The 12,713-nt window shown below is 33.3% G+C and overlaps 1 protein-coding gene across 6 annotated transcripts in view; it reads right to left on the reverse strand.

Annotated features, from left to right (window-relative positions):
- CNTLN (centlein) overlaps positions 1-12,713 on the reverse strand; it is a 369,272-nt gene that overhangs the window by 9,633 nt on the left and 346,926 nt on the right. For all 6 annotated transcript variants that reach the window (XM_055294179.2, XM_055294183.2, XM_063609088.1 and 3 more), the window contains 2 exons: positions 10,251-10,436; positions 7,648-7,725 (listed from right to left, as the gene is read on the reverse strand). In XM_055294179.2, coding sequence (XP_055150154.1) covers positions 7,648-7,725; positions 10,251-10,436 — 264 coding nt within the window. The remainder of the gene's footprint in view (positions 1-7,647; positions 7,726-10,250; positions 10,437-12,713) is intronic.

Consider the following 12,713-nt stretch of genomic DNA (forward strand, 5'->3'; position numbering starts at 1 on the left):
TGACTGTATTTATTCTATAGTAGGCAATGGGTTAGGCATCTTCTGGGGAGACTAGTAACAAATCTAGCAAAAAGATATGCTTTCAAAATAAATTAAAAATAATTAAACATAAGAAATCACTAGCTACTAAGTTTGAGTAATTTTCCATATATTTTCGCCAGGCCTCAAACAGCTATTATTGTTTTTAAGGGTGACAAAACACTCTTACAAGGGACAATGCATTTTGGCATGCGTTATTTTATCATTCCAAATCTGTCAGGTGGTATTTTTTCTATCTTATAGTTGAAGATATTGAATTAAAGAGGCTTTAGTTACTTGCCTGGAGCTAACTTCTTCTCATGCTAGGGTGAGAGAGAACGCAACCCCAGGTCTTCTGACTATAAGCCATTGTAAGTTTACTGTGTGGAGAGAGTTCTGGTCAATATAAGGAAAAACTGAATGAATCTCAGGCACGTGATGCCAAAAATGGATTTCTTCAGCAGTAACTGAGTTTCCTATTATTCCACAAGGCAGAGCTCGTGCTCTGGAAGAGTGGTTGGCTTAGATATTTTACAATGCAAACATTTTAAGTATGGGGTTTTGATTTTATTACCCATTGTGCTTCATGTATCTTGTTCTATTTTCTGCAGCCAAGGAAAAGTCTAGTTCTAAATCTAGATGAAAAATGTTCTTGCTAATATCCCTCGAAAATCACAAAAAACAGAATGAGGTGACATAGGATGGGCTTTTCAAGGTGCAAGAGTAAGAGTCATTTTAATGCTTCTCCGGGTAATCCATATTTTTAGGGCACAATTTACTGACTTTTTGCTTTCCCTTAGCATGGTATAGGGGGTAAAAGATTACTCACTGTGCTCTCAAGGAACTTGTCTATCTAGAAGGCAAAACTGTTCCATACTATATTTGACTACATTAATTTGGCTCTTATATTAATAAGAGCTTCCTAATGTTTTGGAAATCATAATGGAAATGAATATTACCTGTGTCCCCACATATAGTGACTATAAATCCTACTTTAGATTTTTTAAAATTGTTTTATGTTATAGAAATGATGAACATTTTATCATTTGAATCATTTTTAAGTCACTTACTCAGTGGCATTAATTACATTCATGTTGTTGTGTAACCATCACCACCTCTATCTCTAGGACTTTTTCATCTTTCCAAACTGAAATTCCACATATATTAAACAATAACTCCCCATTCCCCTCGTTTCACCAGCCCTTGACAACCACCATTCTACTTTCTACCTCTATGAACTTGACTAATCTCAAATAAGTGGAATCAGAGTATTTGTCCTTTTGTGTTTGACTTATTTCACTTAGCATAACATCTTCAAGGTTCATCCATATTGTAGCATGTTTCAGTACTTCATGCCTTTTTAAGGCTGAATAATAAACTGTACGCATAAACCACATTTAGTTTATCCGTTCATTCATCAGTGGGCATTTGGATCATTTCCATCATTTGGCTATTGTCAACAATGCTGTCATGAGCATTGGTGTACGAATATCTGTTTGAGTTCCTGCTTTCAATTCTTTTGGAGATATACCCCAAGGCAGAATTACTGGATAATATGGTAACTCTATGCTTAATGTGTGGAGGAACTGCCATAGCGTTTTCCACAATAACAGCACCTTTCTACATTATCATTAGCAACATACAAGTGTACAATTTTCTCTGCATCCTAACACTTATTAATTTCCTACTTTAGAGTTTAAGCTTTTTAAAGACATGAATTGTCCCGGAATTTATTTCCCATGCTGACTAGCACTTTTACATACTATCAGAACTCGATAAAAGTTTGTTGAATAAATAGTACTGCTAACTTCAAATATATACAGCAATTGAATTAGCTGTTAATAAAGAATTTCCAGACAGAAATCTTTTTATATTTGGTTGAGACTTAATTTTAGAATACTGGTTATAAACTTCTTTGTTTTCTTACAGCACAAGAATATATATTAGAGGAGATAAAACTATATGAAGAAAACAATAAAATGAGAAAAAAGAAAAAAGAGTTACAAGAAAAAACTGATATTGTAGATTCAAATAAATTTAATTATTTTAAAGACACATGCACAGGTTATGTTTATTGCGGCACTATTCACAATAGCAAAGACTTGGAACCAACCCAAATGTCCAACAATGATAGACTGGATTAAGAAAATGTGGCACATATACACCATGGAATACTATGCAGCCATAAAAAACGATGAGTTCATGTCCTTTGTAGGGACATGGATGAAACTGGAAATCATCATTCTCAGTAAACTATCGCAAGGACAAAAAACCAAACACCGCATGTTCTCACTCATAGGTAGGAATTGAACAATGAGAACACATGGACACAGGAACAGGAACATCACACTCTGGGGACTGTTGTGGGACGGGGGGAGGGGGGAGGGACAGCATTAGGAGATACACCTAATGCTAAATGACGAGTTAATGGGTGCAGCACACCAACATGGCACATGGATACATATGTAACAAACCTGCACATTGTGCACATGTACCCTAAAACTTAAAATACAATAATAAAAAAAAGGATCCTTTTAACTGTAATCACATTCTAGTGATACGAAAGTAGGCTTACTTTGTTAAATTAAAAAAAAAAAAAACAGCAAGGCTGTGAGTAGAGAATTTTAAACTCTTGCTACTTCATCTAAATGTGAGGATTAATTCTGTGTGGGTTACTGAGTGTGTAGGCTTATATGGATGAGACAGAGTGAGTGTGTGGGTATGTCAGTTTGTGAATGCATTTGTTATAAGTGCAACACAGGAAATAACCACAGAGTAAATGGCTTCAGAGTTGCAAGGAGAAACTTTCAGTTAACCTTCAGGCTAGTAGTATATTCTATTTACAAAAGCCAGGGAGATTTATAAAACCCTTCCCACTGCCACACTGCAAGGCATTCTATAGAAGGTAAGCATATTTTGCAGAGAGGACACTGGGGAAAGTTAGCCATTTTAAATTTCAGCATTTGCAAGATCTGAAGCAACTAATAGGAACGGGGATATCTAAAGGTAAAGAAAAGCCACTGATCAAAGTCTGTACTTTAAATTCTCAAAAACTGATGGCAAAAAGGCAGAATTTTTTATATAGTTCCAATAGAAGAAAATGATCTACACAAAGTGGACTAAAATGGACAAAATGAAACCTAAAAAAGGATTAGCAAATAACAAAGAATAAAGCAACACACCATAAATCAAGGACACATTTTCTAGCCATTCATGTCTAAGGGTATTTATAGAATCTTAGTAAAGATCCACACTCTGGTTATAACTATGTATTATTTGTTTTATACATATATACATATTTTAATATATCTACCCATAATTCTACTCCAGTTAACTACCTAGTAAATTTCATAGTTTATACATTTTAACTATTTATTGTCCTCCATCCCCAGAAGTGTAAATTCTATAAGAGTAGTGAATTTTTATCTCTTTTATTCACTGCCATATTCTCCAAACCTGAAACAATACCTGGCATGTAGAAGGTACTCATATATATATTTTTTAATGATTCCAGAGCACAGGCTCAGCTTAATTTCCACTAATTATTTTCATTGCCTTTATAAAGTCACAAGTACAAAGGACTGTTGTAGGTATCATAAAGGCCTAAAAATGACCTTTATTATAATTTTAATTTGGGGGATCAGAATGGGCAGAACAGATAAACACTGTCTGTTAGTGGGCAAAGTTTAAAAAACTGACTCCTTGTTTGGATATGTGAACAGGTAAGACCAATTAGAGTATAAAGGTAGGACATCTCCTTATGTGCCAACTGAAAAGAAACTACTGAGTTTGAAATAAAAATATTTATATCATTTACTCATATTTACAGCCACTAGACAGAATTCAAGTTCAATTGCATTTAAAGAAATCTCTGCTATTGGTGGGGGGCACAACACATGTGAAATAAGCAATTTATTAAATTTACTTTTAAATGTATTCTTTTTTTTTCTTTTTGTAATATTTTCCATTATCAAGGAGTTAACTGTTTTAAGTGGAGATATAATTCACATAGCAAAACTCACCATTTTAAAGTGTATAAATCATTGGTTTTTAGTACATTCGCAAAATTGTGTAGCCATCACTAGTAATTCCAGAGCATTTTCATCATCCTCAGAGAAATTCTATCCGTAAGCAGTCACTCTGTATATCCCCCCAGCCTCTGGCAACCACAGACATACTGTCTATAAATTTGCCTATTTTTACATTTTGTATGAATGGAATCATAAAGTTTATAACATTTTATGCCTGGCTTTACTTCTTTTGTTTAACTAAAACTGCCTTACCTTTTTTGTTCCCTAAACCTCCAAAGATATCATTATCTTTCTCTCCTCATGTAGTATATTAAACTCACCCATCTTTTGGTTTCCACCCAGACCCCTTTCATCTAATCTCATTACTGCTATCTATTCACTCATTATAATGCAGATCACAATCTGTCTCCAGCCTTTCTAATACTATGGCCAGGCCACATCCAGACTCTCACTGCCCCTTACCTAGAACACCTTTTTGCTCCCAGTCTCCTCTCTCCAACCATCCTACAATGTTGCTCTTAAGCATCTTTCTAAAGCACAACTCTGATTGCATCCCGATCCTGCTCAAAAGCTTTTATAATTTGGTCCCAGCCTACTTTTCCTATTTCTATCTTTTCTCCCACTCCCTAAACTACAGACAAACTAATTTCGGTGGTTTCTCCCATCCTACTTTAATTATCAATTTGCTTGTTTGTCTCTGCCATAAATTATAAGTTTTAAAAAATATATCAATGTGAAAAGAGAGATTTATACATATAAAAATGTTCAAAGAAATTAAAGGCAGCTATGCCATAGAAAGATAAAAGTAGACTTAGTAAGATTTTTTCAGCGTGGTTCTTATTACTAGAAATCTCTGGGGACAAAGGTAAGGTGCAGATAAATGTCAAATATAAAAAATTACCAATAGCATCACAATATATATAAGTTAAAATTTTAGACCTTTTAGTTCTCATGCACTTGTAGCTAACAACAGCAGTAGGTATCATATTATTATTAGTTCCACATTACCACATGGAAGAACAGCTTTTTATTTTGTGGTGAATATTTTATCAATATGATATTCTATCAAACAAAAGCAGAAAAAAAATTATTTTTTTTTAACAGAAAGCAATTCTGTGGCCCAATCAAACAAAAGACAAAATCACAGGGCCAGATTCACCCTGATAATCTCAGGATTCGATCACATACAGCACCCAACACACAGAGAGGACATACTTAAGAGAGGTTTTCCAATAACTTTATCAAAATATTTGAATAAAAAAAAATATTGGACTCATTAGTAATTTTTAGAAAATGTCTTCAGTTATTCCACAATGTGAAGATGATGTAAGCTCATATCCAAGGAGCAATAAGCCATAAACTAAACAAAATGTATGAATGAACATATTTACACGTTTGCCCATACAATCCTGAGCGTAACTCAGACTCTGAAAAAAAACTGGTGGGCAAAGAAAACCTTTTCTAAAATTCAGGACAAATATAATTGCTCGGATTGAGAGAGAAGAAAAGTAGGCTAAAAAAAAAGATGTTTTCTGTTTTATAGATTTTTCTCTTGGGTGTAATTATAAAGCGACATTCAAGTGCAACCAATGAAGTACCTATTTTTTCACTCACAAAATTCAAAGACATCAGCAAAACCACCTATGTCAGTAATAAAAATAAAAAGTCTTTGACTTTTTAAATGTTATCATACTGTCACAGTGGAATAAAATTAGCTTGAAAAATGATCTAAAGGCACATGATGCAGTTCATTATGTATAACAGCAACAGCAGCGGTTTCCCAGTGTTCATAAAGGCTGCTCCATTAAATTTACCTCCAGTCAATAATTAGGAGTCCACAAATAAACCTGGGCAATTAAATCAATACAGCCTGGCAATTATATTCCAGAGTCCAGGCTCAGTGGCACAAAAAGGCACTATATCAAGCTGCAGTATTAAGCAGTCTGATGCCATTTTCAACAGAATTTTTTTATACTTACTGGACAGAATAAGCATACATTCAGCTAATGTAGAATGTATGTATATACCTCTCCACGTGTTAACCAAAAAAACTCAGGTCTAGTGTCAGTACAGTTTTAGTAAAATTTAACAAAGCTTTACACGTACAGATTTATTATTATTATTTTTATAGCCATAATTTTGATAAAATTTCTAATTCAAATAAATACAGGCCATATTTACAAAGTGAACACTTTAAAAAGTCATTTAAAAGTTTATTTTTATCATTTTCAAGTTGAAAAGAAAAACCTCATTACAATCATTATTGATTCTTTGATGTGCCAGCCACTGAGCTAGGTTCTGGGAGTACCACATGATTAAGAAATGGCCTCTGTTCTCAAAAGCAAGTAGTCAGTGTAAAAGGCTTTGTCTAGCACCTGCACATCTACACTTAAACAACTTTAAGCAAATGATTTTTAATCACCTATTGTTATTAAAGTGATTCCAGACAATGTTTCAAAAATATATCAAACTGATACTAACATGAATAGTTTATATAGTATTTACTTATTCTCGACTTTACTAAAAACACAGAAACTGATACTTGTTAATATAAATGTAAAATAATTGCATTTAATATCAGTTTCTATTTTTAACCTTTACACAGAAGCATTTACAATGACTTTCCAAAAATCACAAGACAATTTTTGGGGTATTTTGACAAACATGTTTTGGCTTTTATTTATTCCAGTCCATTTAAAAAATAAACAATTAGGTTGAGCCAAAAGAACTACAATGAAAAAGTTTTAGAATACATTACATGCTGTCAGTGATGTCAAAACAAAAGCTGGCTATGACTAGAAAAGCAGGGCTCTCACCTGCCAATAAACTGCCCTTGATCACTTACAAGAGGGGCGCATCCCAGCAGACTATATGTGTATTAAAAAAATACTTGAAAGGGAAGAAAAAGTATCACACAGGTCACAGCAGCAGTCTCAATAGACCCCTCAGGGATTTCAACTCGTCTTGGCCTTGTCATCCTCTATGCAGCTTTCCACTCGGCCCAGAAAATGTCGATAGGAAAATGTTTGAGGGGCCTCTGGTGGAAATTTTTTCATTCTTTCTGCATTGACAGGATGCCAAATCAATATTTACTTCCCACTAACAAGCTGCTCGAGGTCTCAGTAGAAAATATTGTAGAGAATGCGGGAAGACACAGTAATAAACAGCTGTCTGGCTGTGAGGAAAACATGAATTGACTGGAAACAGGTCCATAGTAAAAGGTCACTGAAACCCATGAACTCCTCAGGTGTCCATATCAACTACTAACTTTAAAGACACATAATAAAGAATCTCTTTTCCTAAGAGGTCTGAGAGAATGGATCCTTTTCAGCCTAGCAAGCACAGAGGTTGACTCAATAATTTAATTAATGCACTTGCTAAGACCCATGTTGGCTTCATCCCAAGGCATTTGTTTCATTTGTTAAGTCCAAAAGTACAAATAGAGGGTTAACTTTCTTTTCTACCTATTGGAATACTTCTTTACCTAACAGAAGTAAACAATGGGGAAGTGTTTACAAAAAGTTAGACATCTGGTGAAAATGTAAGGCTTGGAATTCTTATTCGGAAGCTTAATATATGAAACAGAAAAATGAAATACCTGTCCTTCAAGAAGTTTCTGAATGTACAACATCCATTCCTTGTCATTTTCAGCATCAATTTTTGTTTTTTCAATTTCCTAAAGAAAAAAAATAAAAACACTGGTGTTAACGAAATTTATATGAACTTGTTTACACTGTTAGATACTGAATAAATCTGGAGTAATATCAGTAGAATTAGATCCAACAAAGAACAGTCTGTCATCTCAAAGTAGAAATATTTAAATCCATGCTCTTTAAAATTTAATTTATAGATACTATGGAAGATATAGCTATATTTATATATTTCACAGTAATTCAGAAATATTTAATTTCTACCTTCACAGTGGAGCTCAAAGTAGGGGCTAATATGGGAGTAAAAGCAATTAAAGTGAAAAATAAGATGGTGTTATATAAAAGAATCATTTACAGGTGACTCTCGTGAGATAACACAAAACCTAATAATCCAAAATCTGACTTGTCAGCAGATAACTAAGGAGTAATTGTTCATTACAAACAGAATAGAACATGGCATGACTCTGGTATATTTAAATGCTTGTTGATTCAAACTATCCAATAATCTACTGATAGGCAAGGGACACTCCAACTTAAAGTGCTGTAGGTCACAAAGTATTTTCAACCCATCAATTATCATGACAGAATATTTCTGGAATAGAAATGTATTCATATGTACAGTTGGTGATTCACTTGAAATTGTAATTCAGTTTACGAAAAAAAAATTGACTTTCCAAGAAGGGAAGGGCGTGAGAAACTATTATTTGTTGAAATTTACTGTATGGCAAGCATCATACTAGGCACTTCAGATAGGCTATCACAGTTTCTGATGTGAATTTACTACAGTTCGATATAGTGTAAAGAACATAAATCAGGTGATCTGGGCTCTGCTTGGGCAAATTCTTGGACCTCTGGAAGGTTACAGAATCAGTCTAAATAAGCTCCGGTCTATAATGAAATCTAGTAAATATATCAAAATGTACCTATCCCTCTTAGAACAGTGTGTTTATATCTCTTATTCTTTCAGGAGGAACTTGATTTAAGATTGTGTGACATGCATGTTACAGTGCTGTGTACTCTGTCTTCAGACTCCACCTGCCCAGAGGCAGAGGTGCCATTTATTCACAGACATGCACCATCTAGTCTTTGGGGCTATCAAGAGAGATCCTTTTCTAATTCACATATTCAAAGAGGACAACTTTTCTGATTTGCTCATTCAAGGAGGGTTTTTTTTTTTTTTGCTAATTTGTTAGCCCAGAGAGTGCATCATTTTAGAGATTACCTGGTCTTAAAAAACATGGTGGCTCTGTGTTCCAGAATATGTACATGTGTTAGCATCAGTGCATGTGTGTATATGTAAACACATACATGCACACAGCCATACTCGCATGAGACACTGTGCTAAATCTGTGTGTTTTAAAATTTCTAGGCAACAGTAGAGGCCTTACCCTTACATTTTTGTTAGGTTTCTCATCAATCAACATATTTTAATTAAATGCCTATAATAAGGCTTAGTTAACACCCTTGCCAGAAGTAATATTACTCCCATGTGTCTTACATTTGGTACTATATGTGATATTGTTCTTATACTTCAAAGTTTAGAATTTGATAGAAAGTTGCAGACGTTTTGACATAGCTGCTGAAAACAGAAACTGGGAATTCACCCACTGGATGAAAATAATACCTGTAGGATTCCTTTTAACTATTATCTAAGGATTCTTGGTAGTTCAAAAATCTTTACATATTGTAGATTTGCCCTATTCCAGAAGATCTTTCAGAAGCTGATGAGGGGGCCAGATGAGGATCTCATACAGACACCTAAGTCTATCACTGAACAAACATTTGTTGAGAAGCTGCTAGTGCCATCATCTTTGAGCATTCCAAAGGATAAAAATCTAACATTCATGAATTAAAGCTCAGAGCCATAGCAGGATAGGAATGAGCATCCTACACATGTTTCACAAAAGACTGCGTGGTATGAGATTCTGCTGTTTATGAGGCAGTGGCTATGTAAAAAATGCAGTGTCTTTCCCAGGAGGTGCTGAAATGCTATTAAAGACTATACCTGTATGCATATAAATTCACTCAGACAGAAGTATTTTACTCAATTTTAAGCAATAAATATTTTTCAACAATATATTTTCAAAGCGTATATTGGTGAATAATAATTTTGAATTTAGCTATGAAAGCCAATAGATTTGGAACTTTTTAAAAAAATCTCACAAGGGGAAAAAAAACTTCAAATCAATGGAGACTCAGCTTAACTAAATCCACTTAAGCTAGCTTAATTAAGTATACTGGTTTACATGATATATAATATGATTAAATTAAAGAAAATGGAGGAGATAGGAAAGAATAAATGAATTGAATAACAAGTAATTTGAAAGGTTGTAAGTACTAGTTTACTTCTATATTATACAGTTAAATTTCTTTAAAGGCTTTTTGAGTTGGTTAATACTTGATGTGTATCTTTCATTGGCACTTTAACAATCTTACCATCATTAATACTATCTTAAAGATGAAATTCTAAGAGGTATAAAACAAATAAAAATATGTACTTAAGTCCAATGTGTAATAAACCCTTTACTAATAAATATTTAAATGATCTTACCATTTCATCTTCTGTGTCTAATATTTCCTCTAAATCTGACCGTGAAATGTTCAGGATAGAAGCTGCCAAGGTCTGGGCTTTATGGGTTGAGGTTTTACAGGCGTCCCTGTTTTTCTTCGTTTTTTTAAGCTCTCTTATTTGTTGCCTTACCACATGGACATCATTTTGTAACTCTTTGGCCAAAGCCTGTAACATATTGGAAAGAAATTGAGCTTACATGAAAGTCATAACGAAGACAAAGCAGTAATAACATAAAAATATGAAGATATTAACAAATCATTTTTTTACTAGGATTACTCTGGTTTTAATTTTTCTGGAATATAGTGGATTGCTCTTTACCTAATGTCAGCATGCAATAAAAGTTCTCTTTAATGAATACTTAACCAACTTGCTGGATTAAGCAAAGCTCCCCCATCCCTCTTTCAGATACACCAACTGGTATCTTGCTTGGTGAATGCTTAGAACAGGCAGGCTATTTTTAATCAGCACAACAACTTCCACTAGTTGACCTAACACTAAGAGTAAGGTTCTAATTATTCCTCAGTGTGCATATATTATTTGTAACAGGTTAGTTGCATAATTCATTTAATGGTTACATAAACCAAAGAAAGATTACTGCAGAAAGAACTGTTTCTATTTTATCCATAGTAGATTACAAATGCTTTGGAAGAAGTTGAGAAGGACAAATTGGGTCAAAGTTCAATTATGTGTGGTAAATTATGTGTGGGCAAGACAACAGTAAAGGATTGAAGAAAAATCATTAAAAAATCAAGAACTGCTTCACAAGCCTTTAAGTTGCCTCTTTGAGAAATCAGTAAAAGCTAGCCCATACCACACCTACGTGTGGGTAACAAAAAGTTACTCCTTAATTTGGTTGGACAGAGTGCCTCTGTACATGGCTTTGTGAGTGGAGGGCAGATTAGTTAGATGTTTGGGCTGTTTGCAATCTTTTGTTAGCACAAGCAATGTTACAATAAATAATGGTGCTCAGACATTAATTTTGCATCTCCAGGATATATGGCTAGAATTGAAACTGCTGGATCAAAGGGTGTGTATAACTATAATTTTGACAGCTGTTACTTAATTCTATCCCTGTTCTCCATCCAAGAGAGTACTAACATATATCTCCACAAAGAATGTATAAAAGTATGTTTCTCCACACAAATAGCAAAATACCAATAGTTATTTCAGAGTAGCTTGTGTTTTCACTGTATTTTAAAGTTTCATTTCTCTCATTATAAACAAAGTTGTGCATCAGCCTTAAGAAATAATTATATTTTCTTTGTCATTTTTTGGTTTTTCTTAGGGATTTATAGGAGTTCTTCATGTATTAGGGAAATTATATTTGCCTATTGTATATATTTCAATTATTTCATTATTTGTTCTTTTTCTTTTAACAGTACCGTTTGATGACAGAGAAAAATATTTTTAATTTTGTATGTTCTCAAATTAATGAATCTTTTCCTTTCTCGCTTTTGAATTTAGTGGGATACTTTAAAAAGCATTCTCCACAATAAGGTATATAAAAATACTTTTTTTGCTACTTTTTTATTTTTCAGTTAAATTTTTTATCCATTTGTAATCATTTACAAGATTATTAAATAAAATCGTACTCACTTGTCCCATCACCACTTAGCAAATAGTCCATCTTTCTCCAAGTGATTTCATAAATGTTTATGCCAGTGTCTGAACTTTCTATTCTGTTCCATCTCTTTTTATTAGTTAAGTTTTATATTTGAGTATATTTTAACTAATGAGGCTTTATAACAAATTTTAACATTGGGTAAAGCTATCTCTCTCTCTTATTACCCTTCTTTATCAGATTTTTCTTGGTGTTCTTGTTTGTTTGGTTTTCCATATGAATTTCACATCCAGCTTGTGTAGATTCTCCGCCCCTTAAAAATATCTTACTGTGGTAATTTTATTTCAATCATGTTACGTTTTATTTGGATCATGTTGACATTTTGGAATGCTGAGTCTTCCTAATCAAAGAACATGGTATTCCTTTCCACTTGTTTAGGTCTTTATCTGTGTTTCAAAGGATTGTTTTAAAGTTTTCTCTTTATAGATCTAGTTAATTTCTGGGCATTTTATTTTATTTTACATATATTTTCTTATTTTTATAGGAGTTTTTCAGTTGATTACTTTTTCTAGGAATTCAAATAACTAACTGCAAAGACTGATAACTTTATCTCCTTTCTTAAATATTTATACCTCTAATTTACTTTTCCTTTCTTATTATAATACCTCTCAGTTTGATCATGTGTTGTCTTCCTAATTCCGTTTAGTTGTCCATCATGTTTTCTTATAGTTGACTGAACTTGAAGAGGACTAATCTGAATTTGTTGTCAGTTTCTATATATTCATTTACTTAGGGTTAATTATTTGAGCTTTATTATTTTCCTTTGATTATGTCATTTTTCCATGATTCTTCATAATCCCTGTATCCTTGCATTGGTGTCT

This window comes from Symphalangus syndactylus, chromosome 9, assembly GCF_028878055.3.
Source record: "Symphalangus syndactylus isolate Jambi chromosome 9, NHGRI_mSymSyn1-v2.1_pri, whole genome shotgun sequence".
Classification (NCBI taxonomy): Eukaryota; Metazoa; Chordata; class Mammalia; order Primates; family Hylobatidae; genus Symphalangus; species Symphalangus syndactylus.